This window comes from Neolamprologus multifasciatus, chromosome 23, assembly GCF_963576455.1.
Source record: "Neolamprologus multifasciatus chromosome 23, fNeoMul1.2, whole genome shotgun sequence".
Lineage (NCBI taxonomy): Eukaryota > Metazoa > Chordata > Actinopteri > Cichliformes > Cichlidae > Neolamprologus > Neolamprologus multifasciatus.
The window spans coordinates 19,577,310-19,600,879 of NC_140460.1; the positions used below are offsets into that span (position 1 = coordinate 19,577,310).

The 23,570-nt window shown below is 38.9% G+C and overlaps 3 protein-coding genes across 4 annotated transcripts; 1 reads left to right on the top strand and 2 right to left on the bottom strand.

Moving 5' to 3' along the window:
- Window positions 1-902: 902 nt before the first annotated feature.
- On the bottom strand, window positions 903-6,245 carry LOC146491433 (required for drug-induced death protein 1). Its single transcript, XM_085152882.1, has 2 exons — window positions 5,827-6,245; window positions 903-1,765 (listed from the first exon to the last, which is right to left on the bottom strand). Exons 1-2 carry the CDS (start codon window positions 6,040-6,042, stop codon window positions 1,625-1,627), a joined length of 357 nt encoding a protein of 118 aa, XP_085009008.1. The 5' UTR covers window positions 6,043-6,245; the 3' UTR covers window positions 903-1,624.
- Window positions 6,246-6,954: 709 nt separating this feature from the next.
- Window positions 6,955-18,780, bottom strand: LOC146491434 (uncharacterized). Its single transcript, XM_085152804.1, has 13 exons — window positions 15,675-18,780; window positions 15,146-15,562; window positions 14,315-15,061; window positions 13,998-14,035; window positions 13,801-13,903; window positions 13,192-13,540; window positions 12,917-12,992; window positions 12,692-12,831; window positions 12,497-12,600; window positions 11,571-11,628; window positions 11,393-11,478; window positions 11,140-11,253; window positions 6,955-8,642 (listed from the first exon to the last, which is right to left on the bottom strand). Exons 1-13 carry the CDS (start codon window positions 15,798-15,800, stop codon window positions 8,607-8,609), a joined length of 2,394 nt encoding a protein of 797 aa, XP_085008930.1. The 5' UTR covers window positions 15,801-18,780; the 3' UTR covers window positions 6,955-8,606.
- A 1,879-nt stretch (window positions 18,781-20,659) lies between these two features.
- Window positions 20,660-23,349, top strand: lipt1 (lipoyltransferase 1). Of its 2 annotated transcripts, none has more exons than XM_085152844.1 (4): window positions 20,660-20,836; window positions 21,416-21,962; window positions 22,447-22,668; window positions 22,750-23,349. In XM_085152844.1, exons 2-4 carry the CDS (start codon window positions 21,443-21,445, stop codon window positions 23,160-23,162), a joined length of 1,155 nt encoding a protein of 384 aa, XP_085008970.1. In that variant the 5' UTR covers window positions 20,660-20,836; window positions 21,416-21,442; the 3' UTR covers window positions 23,163-23,349. The 2 variants fall into 2 exon arrangements, with proteins under 2 accessions (XP_085008970.1, XP_085008971.1); XM_085152845.1 differs by lacking the exon at window positions 20,660-20,836 and adding an exon at window positions 20,843-20,991.
- The last annotated feature ends 221 nt before the right edge of the window (window positions 23,350-23,570 follow it).

Below are 23,570 nucleotides of genomic sequence, written 5' to 3' on the forward strand. Positions count from 1 at the left end.
ACTATTTTCAGTAAAGCGGTACAGCGACACCCGGAGGTCATGTGCGGTCCGGCACTAGGACCACCTGTACTGGAAAAGAGAGGGCAGCCAAAGAGGCAATGAAAGAAAATAAATACAGCTCTGCAGACAGTGGAGAAAATGATTGAAGAAGGAAATGAGGGGTTTTGTAAAAGTAAAGGAGGATATGGATGCTGGAGAAGAAAAGAACCAAGACAAGGGGTGATGTTTAAATAGAAAAAAGGATGATGAAAGATGGAGTTTAAATAAAAAGGGAAGGATGATGTAACACTTACTGTGGAGCAAAAGACTGCTCCGTTCCAGTTTTAGTATTAACTCTTCAGTTAATGTCCGACACCCTGAGAGTCCACAGGTGAGGCATGTTGGATAGACGTCAAGATGTCATGCCAGGCTGCTGATAGTTAATATTATCATTATTTGACTAGCTGACCACAGGTCAAAGTGCAGCTTGCCAGCAATGGCGTTTAAGCATCTAGAGGCCCATTTAAAGAGCTAATGTGGCATCCTACACCCGAAACGTGGCTGAGAAAATCTAATCGATATCAGCTCATCCAAGAACAACAAAAGTTCTGAGAGGGATGCAGTTACCTAAAATAGCCTATAACAACTCTAGTGCCTAAAAGCACCAAAGTTTAATTATACAAGCTTTAAGGGGTGTCCATGTAGAAACACGCAAGCAGCAATGCGTGGAGGGAAAAAATAATTTTTTTCATTTTTACTCTGTCATATATGATGATGTGAAAGCTCTACTCTCTTTTGTGTAGCTGCTGTGGAAGCTTTTTTTATGCCCTGCATCGTCCACAGCTATGGAAAAGTGTGTGCTACACCTCCTGCGTTGTATTACAGATAACTTATCAACAAATTCGCCCACTTAAAAACAAATGTCCTCACACTTTTTTTTTGTCATATTTACATTTATTTTTCAATAAGCACTTGTGAAATGCACAAAAAGTACCTGACCTTTGATTATGTAAACAAACATCATGAAAGACAAATTAGTATTTTTTTTATTCATTCTGATTATTTTAACAGCATTTAAAAACATAAAAGAGCAGAAAGGAGAGGAGTGTGTCAGCGTCCTGTTAGAGCATCTTTACTTCATCCAAATATGGTTGGTTGACTGGAGGAATATATCCATTTAGTGCTCCAGAACCTCGAAAACTTATCTCTGCCAATGAGTTTCTAAAGTGCAGTTGTGGAGAAGCACCACAAGGTGGAGCTCCCTTTGTTATGGTTGAGATTTGTACACAGACATTGATAGTTGTTTGGTTGCCAGTGGCTGCCAAAGCCCACACGGAACAGAAAGCTTCTTAACACTGTAAATAAACCCAAAGTGTTCTGAAGGGTTGAGCTGCTTGAGGTGAATTTTGAAACATGAAAGACTATTGTTTAATTTAACACAACAGCAGGGTTCGATTCAAATTTGAAAACTGAGGCCATAAATGTGACAGGTATCAATGGTTTTCATAAATCGAGTAAATATACAGTTTATATCTCAGAAATAGAAATAGAATAAAAACAAAACAGGCAGAACAGAGGTGATGAATTCAAAGTCAGCTTGAACACAAGGAATAAGGGGCTACACTCCTGGTCCCTCCGAGTCCCATCATGTCTTGCTGCCACTGGCTTGGTGAACATTTGTTACCACAGTGGCCACAGCTGAGAGAGGTGTGGAGTACACAGACGCCATGCTCTGCAGACCAGTTACCAGACAGCGCCAGCTGAAGCGTAGTGCTTTCCCCACATTCTGCACCAGACCAGAGAAGAAGAACATTAGTGCTTTCATTTTGTTTTTTCTGTACTCACCACGGGCATTAAGGTCAATTACAACTAGATTAAAAACTATCTTGTAATATACAGGAACTGTCTCTAGCATTGGTCTTTGTCAGCTTGGGCAGGGTTTTTTTTTTTTGTTTGTTTGGGTTTTTTTTTTAGCCACAGCTTGCCGTTGTTGAAGTTGTAAAATGAGTAATACTAGTTTATGGTCATTTCCTGTTTCGTTGTACTCATTATGCTAATGCAGATACATATTGTTCAGCAGCAAACATGTGCAAAAGACTACTATGAGGGTAAAAGTTTTTGGGTTTTTTTAAATGTGTTGCCTACTGAAGCAAAATTTAGGTAGTGCTGAACCAAATATGTAAACAAAGCAGCTATTTATTTCATATTTACCCAGCACAACAAAGGCTCAGTTGTTGTGCTGGGTAAATACTAAAGGCGGTGGCTTTGTGACCTGTAGATTAGAATAGAGTTTATATATTTGAAATATGGATTTTACTGCAGGACTCACCAGCTACATGATGACATAACAGAAGTAGTGGATGGAAATGTTTAGAAGGAGAGAAAGATACTGAGCGAGACAATCAGATTTGATGCAAATGTCATTACATTTCAAGGAGGTGGATACCAGGTTAAGTTGCAAGGTTTATAGATTTAAGACAGGGGCAAAAATCCCCTTTAACTCTGCTATTGATAGAGAAGAACAGAACAGGCTAAAAGGTTAGCGTCTGGTGAGAAGAAAGGACAATGAACAAATGGGGTTAAGAAAGGGAAGGGTGTGGAGCATAAGAACAGAAAGCTACTCTGTTCCAGTTTTAGTATCAACTCTTCAGTTATTACCAAACAACCTCAGCTCCGTAAACCATCATCATACTGAGTTGTTGTCTATTATTGTTTGACTGACAAACCACAGACGTACAGATTTATAAAAGAAGAACTTCATGGTAGCTGATGAGATATTTTCAAGTTATTTCTCTGCTTAACACCGGTAGTTCTGTTCCCATAGATGTCCATTACTTTATATTACAATGAAAAATGTGTCCCTAGTTTGTGAAAATGTTAAGGTTCAGAGGGTAAAACATTTTCCACAATATTTGAGATATATACATTTATAAATTTATTGAAATTGAAATTTTGTGGTTGTGCTGGGACGTCAACTTTCTGCTTTACTGCCTGCAAAATATAACAAACTTTCAGTTCAGTTCAATTTAATTTTATTCACATAGCGCCAAATCACAACAATTCTTGCCTGAAGGCACTTTATATTGTAAGGTAAACCCTAAAATAATACAGAAAAAAGCCCAACAATCAGATGACCCCCTATGAGCAAGCACGTGGCAACAGTGGGAAGGAAAAACTCTCTTTTAACAGTAAGAAGCTTTAATTACGCTGCTCATTGTAGCTTAACTAAGAGAGGATTCAGGCTCACCTGACACAGCCCTAACTATATGCTTTAGCAAAAAGTAAAGTTTTAATCTAAATTATAAAAGTAGAGATAGTGTTTGTCTCCCAAATCCAAACTTAAAGATGGTTCCACAGAAGAGGGGCCGGAAAGCTGAAGGCTCTACTTTTAAATGCTCTACAAAAAACAATAAGCCTGCAGTCTGAGAGCAAAGTGCTCTATTTTGGTGATACCACGCTATGAGCTCATTAAGAGAAGATGGTGATTATTGAAGACCTTGTATGTGAGGAGCAGGATTTTGAACAGTAGTCTCAGTGCAGCATTTTGGATCTGTTGATGGCTTCTCTGAGGTTTTGGGACATCCTGATAATAACAAATTACAGCTGTCTAGCCTAGAAGTAATAAATGCTTGAACTAGTTCTTTATCACCAGGAGGCAACGTTTAACTTGTGAGATGTTTCCAGACATTAACAGTAACATTCTTTAATATTGGTGAAAATTTTCTTTTTAGCCTTATTCAAAGCCAGTGTAAAACACAGATAACCTGAGTTTGGTAATAAAGCGGAAGTGCCTTAAACCTGCATTCTGCATGGTGGCCACTAGGGGGTAACCACTGTAGTTGCAAAAAGATATAGAATAGAATGCCTTTATTGTCACTCTACAGATGTACAATGAGATACAGAGCATCTCCTACACAGTGCAAACATGTGGGAGAATAAAGGTGGTGAGATGCACAGTTTCTGCAGCTCTATATACATATGAACAGTATTTAGAAAAGAAAAAACATATATAAAATGTATAAATATACAAATCTGGGAAAATAGAAATAAAAAAGATAAATAAGTAAACAAATAGTGTTGTGTATTTACAGTGTAGGTTATTGCGCGTAAAATTAAGTATTGCACAGTGTTTATGGTAGTTGTGTAGTCTGTTTATAGAGGGAAGTCCTTGGGATGGGGGTGGTACTGTGTTGTCAGTGCGTGTGGGAGTTCAGGGTGATTATGGCTTTTGGGAAGAAACTATTTTTGAGTCTGTCTTTGAGTCTTTTGGTCCTTAAGAAATTCATATGCCCCTCGGCTCTGACCTCTATATCGTAAACACTTCCCTGCTGAGATAATGAACTAGGTCAATCCTTTCAGGTCCTATTTTGTCAATTTTGGTCCTTCAAAGAATTTGAAAGGAGGATTTACCAGGATATGCTCACTGACTGTAATGTCATGAGTACAAAATGGTAATAATGAAAGTACAGCCTGGCCCAACTTCAACTTCTTTTGATGGTTTTAGTAAATTTTGGAGAGTTTTAGACTCTTTTTAAATAAATAAAGAGGATGTGAAAATAATGACTCTAATGACTGGTTGTGGTCCTCTGATTCAGTGTGGACTCAATAGTGTTATTTATCGTTTCAACTCTTCATTCTGAGGCTGAATGAAGGTATTTGTGATAGTAAAAGTTCTGTTTTTACGACTTCCATGCTTGTCTGTTCTCGAAGGGATACAATATTTTGGGGGCCAAAGGCCAGAACTGTGTAGTGACGCTGAAAAGTCAATAATTAACTGCAGAGCTGAGACTGAACACCTTTGCACTGCAGGCAAACAACTCCATGTGTGGTTACTGCCTAAGCTACTTTGTATGATGTCATGTTTTATATAAAATCTTATATATCTTATAAATCTTAAATGTTAATCTTTAATTTTCTTTATTTTTATTTGTACCAGGCTTACTTTAATTCATTTATTCATTTATTTATTTAAATTCAATTTATTTTGCGTATTCTTATGTACTTTATTTATATTGTACACAGTAGTGAGTAAATGTTTTGAGCCACCCTTCATTTTTTTATATTTTACTAGGAAAATTGAAAATAGGTGCAGTAATTCATTGAAACATGGGGAGGCCAATCAACCACTGTTGGTGTGTTTATCTATCCAGGTATGCTGTTACTGCATTGCCAGTGTGTTCGGGATCATGGTCATGTTGAAAGATGAAGCTGTTGCCAATCAGATGCTTTCCAGATGGTACTGCATGGGGGATCAAAGTCTGATACAAATACTAGCTCAAGAGTTCATAATTCCATCAATTTCGACAAAAACCACTCTGCCACCTCTGTCTGAAATTCAGACAGCATAATATAGCAGTCATTTTTAAACTTGGCATTTAATATAATACAATTTTAATCCTCTTTGAATAATATTTTTGTTCATTTCCTTATTTATATATTTATTTAAAGATACATATTTGGTTTTTTTCCCTTTTCTTTTTTGTTTTGTTTGATAGAAGTGATTTAATGAAATTTCAATTACAATAATACATGTTTTTAATTTTAAATATATATGAAACCTTTACCAGTTTTGTAACCTAACTCATTTAACTACTTATATCTGGTGAGCTGTTTTTTATTTCTGTATTTTATTAAATTAGATTGTTTATTTACATCATTATGCATCATGTTTTTATTTCTATGTAAACTATATGAACTATATGTATTTTCTGAATGTAATAGAACTTGATTGTACTTAGTCTTTAACAGTCTGTTCTAAGCCATGATCATGGCTTAGAACAGCTTTCAACATGCCACTGCTGTGTAGAGGGATCTGTCATACACAGATCAAAGGTCATGACTTCTTACCTTTCTGTACTTCTTGCATGTATTTTTCCTTTTCTTCTTCCTCGCCTCCTTCTTCCTCTTCTTTTCCTCTGCAGTCTCCTCTCTCTCTTCATCATCCTCAATCAGAGGTTCATATTTATCTGGCAGGACGCTGAAATAAACCTCCTTGCTGGTTTTCTGCAGCTTTCTCCCTACTGAAGAAGCGCCGTCTTCCTCCTCCCTCTCCTGTGCTCCCATCCCTTCCTCGCTGTCGTCTGACTTTCTTCTCCTGCTTTTGAGCAGGGAGACCTTTGGAGCAAGGAGGAGTCAAACTTTATTAGTGGCCCCAAGCTCAGCGCAGACAGGAAACTCTGAGCTTTGACATAAAATCAGGATTAGAAGAAGAATGTGGAGGTTCCTCAGTTTTGAGGCTGAAGTTATCTGAAGTTTTGCGCACAGCAGCGGTTCCTCCCTGTTTGCTTATCTGCTGTTTGTTTTAGGTCAACAAAAAAAAAAAAAAACAGAACAAGAAAAACAGATTAAAGTGTAACATGGCTGAGAGGCAGATTTCTAAATGGGAAAATACTGGAAACACTGACTTTAGTGAGTTTTATTTTAAGCAATTAAGTAAATAAATAAGAGGAAGGAAAAGTTGTTGTTGTGACCACGCAGGGGGGAATAGGGTCATTCTTGTATTATGGTTAGCTATTATCTCTGTAGTTTTCACCTTTGGTGTATACAATAGTTCATTCAATTGCTATATAACTGGAGCTGTCTCTCAGTTAGGCAGGCCAGTTTGCAGAGTTATGGTTTGTGAAGTGGATTTTAAGTAGAAGTTCTTAAGTTGTCCTCTTCTATGGGTCCACTTGGTTCCTAAAATAGCTCATTTTTGTAATGATTTTGTTGTTTCTGCAGAATAATAAAACCCTTTTTTTATGATTACACCTGTACCTGTATATTCTTTTCTGCTTGGTCCCTGATACACTGTATGTTGTGTTTCATGACTGACCTATTTCTTGCATAGTGTATACTGAATGTGACATATTGTGGTTAATTAGGTCAGTAAGTCTGATAAAGGTGAGAACGTGAGTGTGAATGGTTCTCTCTCTCTCTCTCTCTCTCTCTCTCCCTCTCTCTCTCTCTCTGTTAGCCCTGCATCAGTCCAGCGACCTGTCCAGGCCTAGACTTAGGATAGACTTAGGTCCTCAGTGAACCTGATAAGGATAAGCGGAAGAGAATGAATGAATAGAAGTTTGATATTTTTCTAATCAACTGCATATAATTATTTTTTGTTACGTCTTGGATTAAACATCATGCATATCTTTCCTTCTATATGTTTCCAGGTTTGTAGATATCATCCTTTATTTACTTGTTCTTGTAAGTTTCCTTTTTGTCTTTCTAGGCACTAATTTTAACATTTATGACAACACAGTGTGTATTACTCAGATTTATTGACCTGTGTAAGACATGGTTCTGATTGGATATTACTGTCACTGGTTGTTGTCATGTGACCTGTCACACAATGCTTTGGCATGACATGCCGTTTCACACAACTTTGTGGTAACAGCTTGCAAATATTTTGGTCTTATATATTATTATACATTAAACCTGCTACATAAAGAATGGGTTGTCCCACTATGGTGTGGACAACCCATTCTACATGGAATTTATTGCTGGTCACAGGTCAAGTACAATTTTTTGGTTTTATTCTTTTGACCTGACTTGTTGCTCTTGACATGTCTTGATTTATATCTTCACCTGGGACTCGTAGGTTTCAACAAGGAACTTTTTAGCCTTGATTCAGTATTTGATTTTGGGCTGACTTGCATATAACTCTGACTAACCCTGATCCAACACAATAAACCACACAACTGGAAACACTCAGTGTGCTTTGGGCATAGGGGCTGTCTCTTTAGTGCATGCAGGAGGTAGCACACATGATCTTAATTAGACATTATACCAGTGATCTGGGGGCTAATGTCTGAGTTGCTACGTATAGATGCTACGTTTGCATTCATACATGCACCTTTGTCAAGTCTTGTGTAGAAAAATCTCAGGTCTGCAGAGAATGTGTGAAAACAGCTTTTGGGATAACCTCTGACACAATAGTAAGGGTAAAACCTCACCAATGTGTCTGACACCTTGTTACTCAGGCTTATTATCATCCACTTATTTTTAGCATGTTCCTCTGATGTTGAAAAAGAGGATATTGATGTGAAGAGCTGTACTCACACAGAAAGCCTGCGGCCCCTCGTGTTTACTTTTCTGCTTTGTCTCTTTGTTGTTCCCTGGTGTGGTAATAAGTGGAGCTCTACTGAGCATCAGAGGCCCAGAGGCAGAAGACTGACAGGGTTAAGGAAGAAAAACAATATCCCAACATGCCTGAGCTTAAGTCTGGAGGTGCTCTCAAGTAAGACTCTTGGCTTTTCTTAGTTTGTGGGTTTATTAACTGACAGAAATTTAAAACACACACACACATTTACATTTAAAATACCATATTGTACAGTCAAAAGACATAACAGAAAAAAGAAAAGCTACAGTTTGCAGAACGGATTGTAAAGCTTTCAATTCGATTTCAATTCAATTTAATTTATACACCTCAAGGCGACTGTTGTTGTGTCCACCAGAACACCCAAGGTGAAAGGTTGTCCTGGTGGAGTTTTCCTTTTCAGCTCATTTAGTGATTTAGAGATGTTTTTTATCAAATTAGGAGCATGCCTTGTGATTTTATGAACAAGTAAGCCAGACACAGTTTAGCTGTTTTGGTTCAAGCCTTGTGTTGGTAAGTAGTGTGTAGCTCCAGAGGGCGACGGTCCAATAGTTCATGAAGCAGCCTGAGATCTTGACGACCTTTGACCCTGCATAAATAAAAAGAGGAAGTTAGAAAAGAAGGTGATACTTGTTATCACCAAAATGAGTGTGTTAACACAATGCCACAGTCTTCCAAGGAGTTGCTGTCCCAGCAATTTCACTGCAAGGTGAGACCATGTAATGCTCAGACAAATTGCAAAACACCCAAGAGCTACATTTCAGATTCTACAGGCCTCAGTTAGCATGTTAAATGTTTAAGTTCATGATAGTTCAATTAGAAAAAGGCTGAACAAGTTTGGCTTGTTTGGAAGGGTTGCCAGGAGAAGGTGTCTTTTCTCTAAAAAAGAACATGGTAGCAGAGCTTAGGTTATCAAAGTTGCAACTAAATAAACCACAAGACTCCTGGAGAAATGTCTTTTGGACATGCAAGAGCAAAGTGGAGACATTTGACAATAGTGATTTGACAAGATGAACTGGACTCGTTTTGCATCCACAGAACCAGGTCATTCACAGCTGATGCTTGGCTGAAATTGGGTCATGCAGCAGGGCAGTGATCCCAAGCACAGCTTCAAATCTACAACAGAATGGCTGAAAAAGAAAAGATTCAAGATGTCGCAATGGCCTGAGTCAAAGTCTAGATCTGAATCTGATTTAAATGTTGTGGTGGGACCTTAAGAGAGCCGTGCATAAACAAATGCCCACAAGCTTCGATAACTGCATGAAGCACCATTGTAAAAAGCTGCAGTCATGATTGTGTTTCTTAATAATGATGTAAGAAATTAAAGTTATACAGAAAATGATTACTGCGAATTGCTGCAGATAAAGATGGCTCTTAGAAGTACTGAATCTTCGGGTGTAGATAGTTTTTCATAGGACTGCATAGATTCCACTAGAGCACTCATTAGATTGGCATTATAATAAGAAAAAGACCTCCAGTCAGATCGTAACTCCACACCGGATGATCAATTGCCCCACGCCAGTCTCACCACTTTTTAAATTAGAATTATATTTGCAGTTGTATGAAATCCCCTTTACAAACATATATTTTTATATTCAATAACCAGATGATATTTATAAATCATCATGGTAAATAATCAAGCTACAATGAGGCAGACCTAGTAGAAGGCTGTATGGGACAAATTAATTATCTATCATGACTCTGACTAGTGGCCTGCCAACTTCAAATATCTGTAGCTGTAAAGTGTGCAGTCTTTCATCTCCAAAAACATTGTGTAGAAACTTCACACAGCTCAAGTGCTGCCTGTAAACTTGGATTCTGAACAAGATGTCACTGTGTGTGTTCAAAAGATCAGCCTCCTGAGTAACATGGAACAAAGTAAAGACACATTTACAGATTCATGAAACAGACTAAAACCACAGTGTACCTACAGGAAGCTGAAATGAATCAAACTGATGGAAATCTAAAACACGAAGCCGATGATAAAACTCTAAATGACACCAATGGAAACTTGCTGAGCTCTGACCACACTCACACGGTGGCTATTTGAAATGTCATGTCACAGTGTGTTCACAAACGTGACGGCTCTTGACAGGAAGTGGCTGTCCGGTGTGTGTTTTTATGTGTGTTTTGTGCTGCAGTGTTTGTGTGGAGTGATAACAGGAATTTGGTTTCTGTGGTTTTTATTCGCACAGCCTTTAGTTTCATATGTGTTCACTGACCTGAAACTCTGAGGCGACTGACTCTACAGGAACTGCACCTGACATTTTACTGACTGATCACTAAGATTACAGAAAGGGCCTGGTCTAAAGATTCAAGTCAACTTTGAAAGCCCAAATCTTTACAAAAGGACTCTTTTCCATACTTGATTTTAAAAAAAACCCACACACAAACAGAGAGAACTTTAGAGCAATTAAAAGACAGCATAGCTAACTCCAATAAAGTCCAGCTTAAAAGTCTAAATTAGTCCTAATTCTAGTCCCATGAAAACCTCACAAATCCCTAATCAGGCTAAATACCAGTAAGTCCTGAGTCAATTCCCAAAGTACACAAAAAATAAATTGGTATAAAATAAGTACTTGAATGAGGGTAGACGTCCTGCTACATTACTGTTTGATTTAGAGAAGTAAGGTTTAAAAGCTGAATTGTTAATTCTGAAAAACAGGTCAAACAAACTGCAGTCATCAATGTTAAAGCCCAATGTTTTAATCAACCCATTCATCCACCCTCATATCTTATTATGCCAACAACTGAACTGGTTCTTTTGTTTGAACTGATTTGTGTAATTCTGGAATATAAAGAATCACATTATCAGCATATAGCAATAGCTTAAGATGATCAGACTTGTTAATGTACTTATCTAACCAATAATATGTCTTGCTGTGCAGTTTATTTTACTAAGAGACCATCCAGAAGTGTCCCAGTTGTGATGAGTAAAGTAACATTTTCTTCACTTTCCTTAATAGGAATGAAAGGACTTCTGGGTCATAGCAGTCCGTTTCAGTAACTCAGACTAAAAGGGCCACTACAGCTATGATAACCCTTCTGATTTAAATAATTTAAAAAAAATACTTTTTGTTTCTTACATTTGTGTTGGGCAAAGAGACTGTCAGGCTAGTTGATGTCTTGGTGCTCAGACTCAGCTTCTTCTTCCAGAGATAATAAAACTCAACACACTCAGAGAGGGACTTTGTTTGAACCTGAGGATACAAACATCATGGAGATGCATCATTATTTGTTACAGACAAACAGCAATTGTAATTTACAGAATTTGTCACTTTTGGTTCACCCACTGGTGGCACTGCAGAAAGACATTAACAGTAGTTAGTAGGAACTCACAGTTTTCTGGATGCTACTGAAGTCTTTCTGATGGAGCTGCAGAGATTTCACCAGTGACCTTTTCTCTGCTGCACTCCAGCTCACACCTACAGTATAAATAGGGATATTAATTAAAATGTGCTGTCTTTTTTATATCTGTGAATTTCTGAGTATGTGGTTAGATGGAAGAACAGCTGACCTGTGTGGTGACGGTGGTTGTTGGGTTCAGGAGTCGATAGCAGCTTCTCTACCGTCAACTGAAAGACATAATAAAGTGATGTCATTTTAGTCATGCCTGACATGGTAAGATTAAATATATTTTTATAGTCCCATTAATATTTTTGCTTTTTCAGATATACTTTTTTTGATAAATAGTTTTTTTGATTTGTGGATTTTGTCTTTTTGGTGTTATTTGAGTCTATTTGGGTCTTTTTGTGTGTGTTTGTTTGTTTGTTTTGTTTTGTTTTGTTTTACAGTAGCTGTTTGTGTCTTTAAGGTTGTTTTTGGCTCTTTTTGGTGTCCTTGTGGTGGATTTTGTCTGGGTTTTTTGTCTCTTTGTCTCTTGTTTCTTGCCTCTTTGCAGTTGGATTATGTGTCTTTGTTGTCACTTTTTTGTCTTAGTAACTGCTTTTTGTGGCTCTCTGATGTTTTTGTCTCTTTGTGGGGATTTGTTTTTTGTCATTTTGTAGGAGCTTTATGTATCTTGTGGTTGTTTTCTGTCTCGTAGTGTGGTTTTAATTATGTATATGCGGTCATGTTTGTGTCGTTGTGGTAGAATCTAGACTCTGGTGTTTTGTTGTATTTTGTGATTATTTGTATGACTTTGTTGACATTTTTGTGTATTTTTGTTTCTTTGTGGTTTTCTTGTTTCTTTGCAGGGTTTCCAATTATGTTATTTCTTGTTCTTCCTGAGCATGTTTTATTTTCACCTTCATTGTGATGTTTTTTTGAAGCTTTTAGGCTTTTGTTGTGTATCTGAGCATTTTGGTTCACCTGGTGCTGTAGAAAAAAAGGCTCATTCGGTAATTATTCAGTATGTTGTATTTTTCATGTTAATATTCTAAACAATAATAACACATTTTATGTAGCCCACACTGAAGAACCAAATAGTCAAAGAGATTTTACCAGAAAGTCTCCTTTGCACTCTGATAAGACTTGGAGGGTGTACTCTGCGCTGGCTCCACCCCCTGGGACCACGCTGGATCGAGCCATCATAAGCAGAGCTTCCACTGTTTGAAAAGTGGTTCCATTTCTAAGATTAGTTCCAAGATCATCTAAAAACAACAGCAAGATTTCTGTGCATTCTATGTGTTTGTGTACCTCTGTGCTGATTGACGGGACGCTCTAGATCATCCCATGGAGTCCACTGTAGCAGTGCATTGTGGGAGTCAGAGTGGGCATATTTTTGGTCTTGTAGCGGTGGGATCTCAGCTTGGAAGCCCCGCCCTAAATTGATCTGCCTGTGATAGACAGTACCAGATTACCAGACGATCAGTAGATAGAACAATAACAAAGATCTTTTGGTAAGAAGCAAACTTTACGTACGGCTTAACGATTCCTGATGTTAGTGTTCCAGGAGGAAGAAAGGCAGTCTCTTTGGCACCAAGGTCCCTGGCTCCATCTGCCAGTCAGATGCTAACTTTAGCATTGTGTCATGACAATCATCCAATCATACTGCTCATTGTTTGTTTTTTCATTGACTCAGGATGAGCGTGATGCTTTTGTTTTTATCGTAACTGTTGAGTGTTTGGAGGCTGAAATGGGCTAAAATTAGATGGTTATAGATTTCAGGTGCTCGTCAATGCGATTTTATGACTTACTCTGGAGCTGAACAGTCTGCACTCTCTGCTGCCTCCTGGTGGTAAGGGAGCAGTACAACCCTGGCCCCGCCCTCTGAGGACACAGCATGGGTGGAGGGGTGTAGTGATGGGTGCCTTTGTTAGGTGCAGAAGCAACTCTTTTTTCACCATCTTTAATGCCTTTGGCAGCATCTTCCTCATCTTGCGGGCGCATCAGGCTGCGGAAGAGTGCAGTGCTTCCAGTAGCTGGAGGGAGGCGGCTGCTTCTTGTCTGACCACCCCTACTTGCCTTTGACACACTTCGTGATTTCACTGGGACAGATACAGGCAGCACCATGGTGAATGGGCGCTGAACCAATGGGGCAGAGTCCTAAACAAATGTAACAAAGAAATTAATAAATAATCCATCCATAAATATTAAAGACTTACTTTGTATTGTTTTGCATGAAGAGCCCACTAGGGGCAGCCTAGGTGACAATGTATAGATGGCAGTGTGGGGACCTGACTCTCTTGTCCCGATAAAATAAATAATTCGATTTCAGAATTATGACTTGGTTAACTTGTTGGTATCTTTTCTATATATGATTTAATAGATTTGCTTCATTTATTTTTTTAGATGTTACTGAGGACCTTTTTCAAGCATGTAGATGATCTGAATCCACTGTGTGAACGCATGTGACCATTTAATGCTGGCAGGCTCCTGAAGTCACGCTTACACACCATACACAGCAGCCTGTGACACACATATTGGAATCATTGACATTAAAATGTATAAATAAACATTTAAAACTATAAACATACTTATTATTGATAGGGATTGGGGTTACCTGGTGTCAAGACTCTCAGCGGTATGCTCTGTTTGCATCTAAAAATTAACAGAAGAAAAATAAAACAACAGAATAAAGTTATGGTGACATTATTATTTATCTGCTTTCTTCATTGTTTCTACTTTTAAACACCTACTTTTTATGTTTATTAACTTTATATTTTTTTTATATAGTTAGTGTCTGTTACTTGACTGTTTTACCCATATTAGTTACAGAGAATTATTTACCTACTGTCTTAAGCAAATAGATATTTACTGTACATACTTCCATATTTACTATAATCTTTAATAAAAAATTAAATTAGCATAACCACATACCCAGTTCCAGTCTGCATGACTATCATCTCCTCCTTTCCCTCCTTTCCCTCCTCCACACTCCTCTGTCCAGTTCAGCCCAGTAGAGAGGGTCATAGACTGGGCAGCACTCCTGACATGCTGGCCCCGTCTTGGTGTGGACAAGCTGGTCTCAGACGTGCCAGCAGTGTGAAGTAGACTTGTCAGGTTCTGCATCTGCTCTGTTTGGCTTGAGAGGAGGCGCTGGCTTGTCTGATGCTGGTGGTACTGACTTGGATCAGAGGTCTGATCACTGTTTATCTGGGTGTGAAAACCTGTTCTCTCCGTCCTGGGGTGCATTTGAGGACTGGGGCTGGAGACTGCTGGGGTTTGGGGGTAATGAGGACTTGGACCAGGAGTTGTGGGGCTACAGAAAGGCTGCGGAGCATTCAGGTAGCCATCCTGGAAAAACTGGGTGCTGGAGAAGTCTTCAGCCGGGTTGAGCTCTGTGGCACTCCACCCTCCCACAGAGAGCCTGTGGGGAGATGGATCAGCTTGATGGGTTCCTGCAGATATGGAGTCCAATGCGGCGCACTGAAGTTGGGAAACGGTTGGCTCCAGGTGCCTCCAGCTGTCCTCACCTGGATTAGACGTGTCACTATGTGTGCACACACCATTGAAAAGAAGTGTTTGAGCATCGTAAGATCTATGTGTGTTCTCCAAGGAATCTTCATGTTGAGGTAAACCAGAACTGAACTGGTTCTGAAAATCCAGATGAGCTGAGGTTTGATTCTGTTTTAGATCAGAAAGGGAGAGAGGTTATTGATCAATCTGTGTTCAGGATGAGAGAAAATAGTTCCGTTTTTGTTTTCTTACCTGGTAGGAGAAACTGTTGCCATTAAGAAGGCAGGAAAGTTCAGAGTTGGATTCACATTTGGCCCAGTTTGAATGATCTAAGTCTGGATCGGGATTCTGGCAGAAGAAGTTGTGCTGAGATGAGGAGAAGAGGTGAGGGGAGGATATCTGTGGCTGCAGTTCAGGATAAAGGGCGTGCTGAGTTGGGGAGAGGAGGTGAGGGGAGGTTATCAGTGGCTGTTGTTCAGGATGAGGGGATGTCACCTGAGCATGGTGTATAAGGTGGGGAGAGGTGACAGGAGGATAAGCAAACTGAGGGGAGGTCAGCTGGGGAGGAGGGAGGTGAGGCGATGGAGTCTGAGGGGAGCTTATCTGAGGCTGATGGAAGAAAGGGGAAGAGGATCCCTGCTGCTGGGGGAAGAGGTGAGGGGACGTAACCTGAAGATGAGGAAATCAATAAATGAGTAAATTGAGTAGAAGTTAGTAAGATGATTTTTTTAACAGTAATAATTATTATCTAAATAAGGAAAGAAACAATAAAAATGATGACCTTGGCGTGTGGAGGATTTCCATGGTTCCTGAATGAGTGGGGGGAGGAGAGGGAAGGTGGGGTCTGGGAGGGGTGGTAGGTGATAGGAGGGGTAGATGATGAAGAATATGTCCAACAGTCAGACATGATGTCATGCGCATGCACACTTGTTTGACCTGAATGTGTTTCTGTGCATGATTGTGATCAGTAGATGCTGCTTTATCTGGATGGCTTCTTCATGAGAATCTGCAGTGATGCAATTGAAGCCTGGTTAGTGACACTCTGGGTTCTGTGCAGAGAATGAATGCGGATGTGTTCTTAGAAAAGATGAGCAAAAGGAAAAATTGCTTACTGTTTTGTGGAAAATCTCAAAAAACTCTATTAGCAAACTCTTTTGATGTCTTTTTTCTGGGAGTGTGTGTGGTCTTATTTTGAGAATATATGATAGAGGTAAAAAAAAAATAATTAAGATTTAATTCATTTCTTTTGCTTTTTTCACATCTAGATTGTTGTTCATTAGTCACAATATCAATTGAAAACCTTAGATCTGAATCTGTCTTGATAGGGGTTGTCTGCTGAGTTTGAAATGCTGCTATACTAATGTTCAAACGTTTTTGGTCAGAATGAAATGTTTCTGTCTTTGAAATAAATTTTGAAGTCAAATAACATTAAGTTGAAGTGATAATGAATGATTAATGAGAGTTTGTGTAGGCACACAGACATACTAAAAAACAGATGTGGGGCAACATCTGGTTAGCCTTTATTTAGCTGTAAAACAGTCACTGAAAACTGGGCAGTGTTTAGTTTAGTTCAAATTTCGACAAAGATTGATGTGTTTTTGGAGCCCTGATATAGCCTTGAATGTATGATTCCATCCCACAAAGCAAAAACATCAGGAGCAACAACTCAAGAACTTTTAAACGTGAGAAGGCATTTCCTCTTTACACTAAAAAGATATCAAGAAAAGAGAAAGGTCAGCCCTTCCATCCATCTTCTTCTTAGTAATAGAGCCTTTCCACACAGTCCAATGCAGTCCTACTGTATTGCAGGTGGTCCTGGCTTACAGTTCCTGATAACTGGCTGACATGGAAGGAAGGAAGTTTATTTCTGATAAATTCTATTTTAAGTAAAGCACTCTTTGCCATATACCTAGAGCCAGTTTCTGGTATATGGGGTCTCATCCGGGATATTCAAACCAGTTGGTAAGGTTAGAGCTTTTGAACTTGCCAATGGTCAACTTAGCTTGCATTTGCTGAAGCCTAAACTCATTTTAATTGTTTTTCTTGAGCGCCAAGATTGTGAGGAGTTTCACACAAGATGTTGTTGTCTTTGGATGATGACTTAAACTTGTTTTGTACCTTTGATGTTAGAACACAACATTAGTTCTCTATTTGTTTGTTTGTTTGTTTCTCTATTAGTTTGGATAAGCAATGCAAGACCTTGCAAGATTAAAGTGGTTGAACTCTATAGGTGACCCGTCAGGATAGTTTTTTACTTTAGCAGAGCAGAAAACATGGCTAGTTGAATCATTGGCTAAGTGCCCACCACAAGTATCCGTGTAGGGTTGAGATTTGTTGTGCCTTCACCTTTGCAACTTGTAGACTTTGGCTTATTTGTATTACTTTACACCACTAACCCACGCAAGCAGACAAATCTTTTAACATTGCAACACCTCCACAAATTCCAACAAGAAAGTCCCCAGTTCATCAACAGATTCAGAGCCCTTGTAGCTGCAAGACATCATTTTCTAAGAGTCTTTACAACAACCTGAAAATGCCCACATAATATGACCACCTTGATTTAAATTTGGTTCAAATCAGATGTACTAAACACAGCCCAATTTTCAATTACTTTCGGGCTGCACAAATGCTACCTAAATTTGGCCCTGAAAACATCATCCGTAGAGGTCCAGTGCTTGGTGGGTATGTACACCCATTTAGATACTCCATGAACTCATTCATCTCTCCCAGACTGGATCTAATATTTTTTTCTGGGTGATATTCTGAGGACCTCAGAAAAAAATGTGACAACTTTCTGTTTTCCAGCACAAGCCTGATTTTATAGACGTGTATGAAAAATTAGTCTACAGCTCACTTGGTCTCTGAGCTTAGTGAACACTTTTACAATGAGTTTATATGTCAGTCTTACTTTCAGGTCCACTTCATCAAGTCTTCTTTTCAGTATAATCAAACTTTAAGCTTACTTTGGAAATTATGGTCCAATTAGAATTGCATGTTTCAAGTGAAAATCCTTATTTCTAACTTCTTTGTTGTTATGCTATAGGGCACGTGTTGAGCATTTTAGCTGTTGCCATCATCAGGTCACACTATAGCTTCCTAATTTTAACAAATATAGCTCTTGTTAAGAAATACTGCCTCTTCAATGGCTGAAACTGTACAAAAAGAAAGTTAGCAGTCAGAAATAACTGTGTTTAAGCACTGTTAGTGTGCGTAGAAAGGCTCTGCTGACCTATACTGTGCAATGGAAGGTTTAACTACACTTAAAGTAGACCTGTCATTACTAAGTAGACCACACGGTGCCTATATGACTAAGTGTGAATGTGTGATAACACTTCTAAGAATTCACACCCAGAGATGATTAAAATTCATCCTTTCTTAAAGTGACACCTCCAAGTTTTACATGAAGGTCAACACCAACATTGTATTTCATTCTTTTTCTTCTGTTTTCACATCTGGATTTTAGTTTATTTCTTTTTATGTTTTTTTTCCAGAAAGGAAAACATGTACAGTTTTATATAGAGACAGAGAGTTTCCACCTTAACTGTAAACATATGCATTGTTTAGAGCAAAAACGTCTATGCTGAAAAAGTTAATGTGACAGGTGCACAACAGTAAATATTACAAACGAACAAACGGAAAGTAAAAATCAAGAAGAATGACAGCGAACATTTCATTTGAAATGCAAAAATGAGCGCTCACCTGAAACATCATCCACTCAGACTGGCTGACTCTGACCGTGTGTGTGTGTATCTGTATGTGTGTGTCAGGATGTGGTCACACTCTCTTCCTCTCTTTGGTCGATTCTTCATACTCTGCGCTTCTTCCTCATGATTACGAGTTTAGAGGCCCGAGGAGACCAACGCGTTCAAAGAAGGAAATGTAAGACACAAAAACTATCAAATGAGAATCTTAAAGAGCACAAAATATGTGAATAAATGAAGATTTTTCCATCATAATGCTGACTGAATCAATGTGGTTAACAACTTTTTTCTACTACAACAAAGTGGGTAAAATAATTTTATAATCTCAACAGATGTTGCTGCAGATCTTCGAAACACTTTGTTTTTTGGCGGCTTTGTTGACCATGTTGGTGCTTCCTGAAACGTCTGAGTCCAGATTAAAGAAAGACAGTAAAACTGCACAGATTATTCTAATTTGAAGTTTACTTTGAGAATAATCAAGCACCCAGAACATTTATATTTCTATTTTTGCATATGCAATTTTTGTTAATAATGGCATTTTTAAAAAAGATATACATGTATATATAGTTCTGTGTTATAAAACAAGGCCTTAGTTGTCTGTATTCTCCTGTCTACGTCTGTGTTAATTAGAGTTAAAGCACATAAAGTACATTTTAATTCGGAAAAATGACGATAATAAATAAACAGAATACTAAACTTTCGGTGGAACTGTTGTCAGCTATGTTGCAGTGCAGCACGGCCGCTTTCTCAGTGAAGGACTGAGTTCAAGTCAAGTCTCAGGAAAGGCGGAAATATATCAATCTGAACGCTTTGTATTTCCAAAATAAAAGCAGTTATTCAGCTTCTTTCTGTCAGCAATTTTAAAGTGATAAAACATAACTTATAAACACACATTTATAAAAGTATTTTTTTAAAGAAATTAGATTTAGATTTTGTAACTATATTAATTTCCTCGCTACCCGTTTGACAGTTTATGGCAAGGCTTTTTTTTTCGCAGTAGGATGCGAAGTCCTTTGTCTTAGTTTTTTGTTACGTGATAAAAGTCAGTCAGATTAAAACTTTTGTTTCATAAATGCATTAGTTACATTCAAGTTAGTATTTTCTCTTAATAAAATGTTAAACAGACACAAGTTGAATTTGTGTTCAATTCATGTCTAAACCTGTTAGACCCAATTTTGTCTCCCCTATGTTATAACTGTTAACAAGTGAGTGAATTTTACCCACGTGGCATGCCCTACTAGGAGGAGGCCCCAACATAGACCCAGTACTAGGACCCAGAGATTGTGTTTATTGGCTACCCTAGGAATGGCTCAATGAGGAGGTGACAAGACGGAGGTCTGGAATTCCATGCTTCTGCCCACTATATACGAATTCAGATAAATTGAAGAAAATGGATAGATGATTTGTCATTTTGTTGTTTTAGATTTTGACTTTTATTGAAATGGTTGTTATTCATTTTCAAAAAGTGTGCATCACTTCTGATGTTAACTTGTGATATTTTAGTAATACATAAACATCTTTTGCAGTATCATGTTTTATCATATTTATTATTGGTTTGTTTTCAGTGTTTTTCTTCTTTGTTGTTTGTCGGGAGTATAACATGCAATGATAATGCATAATGCAAGGTGACGCACAGTTAAGCGGCATAATTTATGACTGAATAATCTGATAAATGGTTTAAAATGTCTTTATTATTAGTTTTTGACATATTCAATTTTACAGTTTTAAAATTTTGCTTAATATCTGAGTGTTCCTTAGTTTTACTCTACGTTTTGTTTTCTCATTTGTCGACTAAGAAATTAGTTGCCAGGAACTTCCCTAATATTAAATTACACAGGACATGCAAATTCATAACCAGTTAAATGAATTAATTTGTGATTGTGTTTTTTTTCTTGTTGTCACAGATTTTTAAATTCTATTTAAATTTGTAATTATTGTTTTAAATTATATATTTATTTATTCAGTTATTTATTTACTATTATTATATATCAATTATGTATTTTCTTATTAGTTTTTGTGATGATTATTCATATTGTTTGTTGTTTATTTCGTTGTTTTTGTTGTTTAAAGATAAAACCAACTATATACTGTGACAATAAAATAAGGTGTATAAAAATCTGTGTAAGGCTTTGCGTAGTTTTACTTTGAAGGTTCGAAGCGGAAGTTGATTGCAGTTCGTGTCCGTACCAGCAGCTCATCTTCGGTCCGGGTCTGCGGAGACCAGCATCCGCTTTCAGTCCCGGTAAGCACGGTCTGTGAGCGGCAGTTTGTGCACGTGAAGTGACTTACAGCTGCAGCTCGTGTTTTAAAAACAGCGCGAGGAGTTAGTGGGAAGCTAAAGCTAACAGCTACAGGACGTTCGGGGAAGCAGGGGTCTGTGTCGTCAGACGTTACGTTGTACGTCGTGAACGTGGTGCAGTTTAAAAAACAATGATACAAAGTGTCTGTTTATGTTGCTGCTTCTGGTCCTTTATGGGTTTTGTCATTAAAATAACTTTGTTGCCAAATTTAAAAGGAAATGTCTCAAACTTATTAAAGAAAAAGGTTTAAGAGCTCCATTTCTGCCAAATGATAAGGTTCAAACAGTTAATCAATTACCAGAAATATATTTTATATTCCTTTTCTGAGTAAAATATATAAAATATTGAGATATTAGTGAAATGTTACAGATGATAGCCATTTTAAGCTAAGTGAGTTTTCCATCAGTTTTTTAGTTTTTTGTCCTTCCACCTGAAACGCTGACAATAATATCTATGATGGAAAAGTGCACACAGAAAAAGACAAAAATTAATTTCCTGTTGCTTTTATTTTGACATTTCAGATGTTCCTGACCTCCTGACATGAAGTGATGTCAGAAAGCACAATGATGTCACAGGTCAAAAGGACGTTTTCTTTTTTAAACCAGCGAGCCTGCTCCTGGTCCTGCTCCAGATACAGCTCCAGCTTCTTCACAGACTCTGACAGTGCAGGATTGGTCCTCCAGTCTCACTCCACCAATGTGTACCAGAATCTGGCTCTGGAGGACTGGATTGACGCCAACGTGGAACTGCAGGGGCGTGGCATCTTGCTGCTATGGAGGAATCGGCCCGCCGTTGTCATCGGGCGCCACCAGAACCCTTGGACTGAGTGCAACCTCCAGGTCATGAGGAGAGCGGGCATCCCTCTGGCTCGCAGGCGGAGCGGCGGTGGGACGGTCTTCCATGACCTGGGCAACCTCAACCTGACCTTTTTCACTTCCAAGAAGGCGTACGACCGGCAGAGGAACCTGAAGGTGGTTACAGACACACTGAGGCGCCTCCGGCCCGGACTGGACGTCCAGGCCACCGACAGGTTTGACATCTTACTGAACGGACGATACAAGATCTCAGGTACGAGGCCAGAGGGAGTGAATCAAAGCACAAGAAAGCAAAAAAGGGAAGAAGATTAATTAATTACAGTAGAAATAAAAGACATACAGACTAATTAATGATAAATGATTTTGACACCCCTGGTCTACTGTAATCAAAACTTCATTGGCAGCACCCAATGGTGGTGTTTATTACAGTGTAGAGAGCTGGAGGGTCTAAAGTCTTCATGTTTGCCTGATGATTTTTTATATCTGTTTTTAAATGTTGTTTTAATATATTTTTCTTTATCTGCTCTCAGACTATTAAACACACCGACTCTGCAGCTGGATTAATAAAAACTAAAAGTAGACGTTTCCATGTGTCTGATTGGTCACATGCTGCTTCTCTGTTTATTTTTGTGTAGCTTTGATGTTTACATTCATGTTTCTGTTGTTTACTATGAGTGTTTGTTACCAGGTCATCATTGTTTACATTGTTTATTTGTTATTTTGTTTTTTACGTTCAGGCACTGCATCCAGACTGAGCAGGAAGTCGTCGTACCATCACTGCACGCTGCTTCACTCTGCCGATCGCTCCGCCCTCTCATCCGTGCTCCGCCCTTCCTGCCCCGGCATCCAAAGCAATGCCACTCCCAGCGTCCCCTCGCCTGTTGCCAACCTCCTAGACCATGCCCCCTCCCTGCAATGGGAGGAGCTCCTGAGTGCTCTGGTGCAGCAATATAACACAGGTACGGTCTTCCTGCACCCCAAAGGATACGCTCTGTCTGTATTCAAACGTTTCTGCTTCATTTATTTTTATCTTGTTTCAGAGTTTGGCCTCCACTCTGCGTTGACCATCATAGACCCAACTAATGAGTCCATGTTTCCTGGTGTGGGTGAGATGGAGGTGGAGCTGCGGAGCTGGGACTGGACATTTGGGAAGACGCCTAAGTTCACCATGGAGACGCAGTTGGAACTGACGAATGAGCAGCCGCCCGCTCGCTGCTCTGCTCGCTTGCAAATGGAGGTGAAGAACGGGCAAATCGAGAGCTGCCACTTGGACGTCCCTGTGGAGTGGCTCCCCGTGCGGCTAAGCGGCGAGCTAAGCAGTGTGCTGATTGGGGAGAGGTTCTGTCCACATCGAGCCGCCGCTGCCTTCAGTGCACTGCTACGCTCAGAGAGCGGGGCAACGCACACACGACTGCACCGCCTGTGTGACGCCATGCTCACTGTGATGGGCTGAGACGAGGCAAACATCAAACACAAGTGAGATGCTGCCCCCTGCAGGCTGCACGCCACATTACAGCCGGTTAAAACCTTAGAAATGGAGGAGATGTCTGTATGTCTGATGGGCAGATCATCTGAGCAAAAAATCTGATCAATCAATAAAGGAAATGATCGTCACAACTGAGAGGTTTTCCTGGAACAGACATTTACGGACATCTGAGTTTTCATTTTTTACCCTCTCGAGTGAACAGAGCTGCTTTTTCACTTTATATGAAATGCTTGAAAGGAGCTGCTGTAATTTAGTCACAGCTGTGAAAACTGTTCATGAAAATTCACACAGGTTATTATTTTCTGTATTTTATTTGGTAAAATACAAAAACAACTACAACAAAAATACAAAAACTCATAAGTTATTATCGCCTTC

Coding starts and splice junctions, on each gene's coding strand:
- LOC146491433 (XM_085152882.1), bottom strand. CDS start 6,042: ATGGGAGCACAGGAGAGGGAGGAGGAAGACGGCGCTTCTTCAGTAGGG. Junction 1,766..5,826: donor CATGCAAGAAGTACAGAAAG/GTAAGAAGTCAT, acceptor GGTCTGGTGCAG/AATGTGGGGAAAGCACTACG.
- LOC146491434 (XM_085152804.1), bottom strand. CDS start 15,800: ATGTCTGACTGTTGGACATATTCTTCATCATCTACCCCTCCTATCACC. Junction 15,062..15,145: donor GCAACAGTTTCTCCTACCAG/GTAAGAAAACAA, acceptor GATCTAAAACAG/AATCAAACCTCAGCTCATCT. Junction 12,993..13,191: donor GCAGACTGTTCAGCTCCAGA/GTAAGTCATAAA, acceptor TCTGACTGGCAG/ATGGAGCCAGGGACCTTGGT.
- lipt1 (XM_085152844.1), top strand. CDS start 21,443: ATGTCAGAAAGCACAATGATGTCACAGGTCAAAAGGACGTTTTCTTTT. Junction 21,963..22,446: donor CGGACGATACAAGATCTCAG/GTACGAGGCCAG, acceptor TTTTACGTTCAG/GCACTGCATCCAGACTGAGC. Junction 22,669..22,749: donor GGTGCAGCAATATAACACAG/GTACGGTCTTCC, acceptor ATCTTGTTTCAG/AGTTTGGCCTCCACTCTGCG.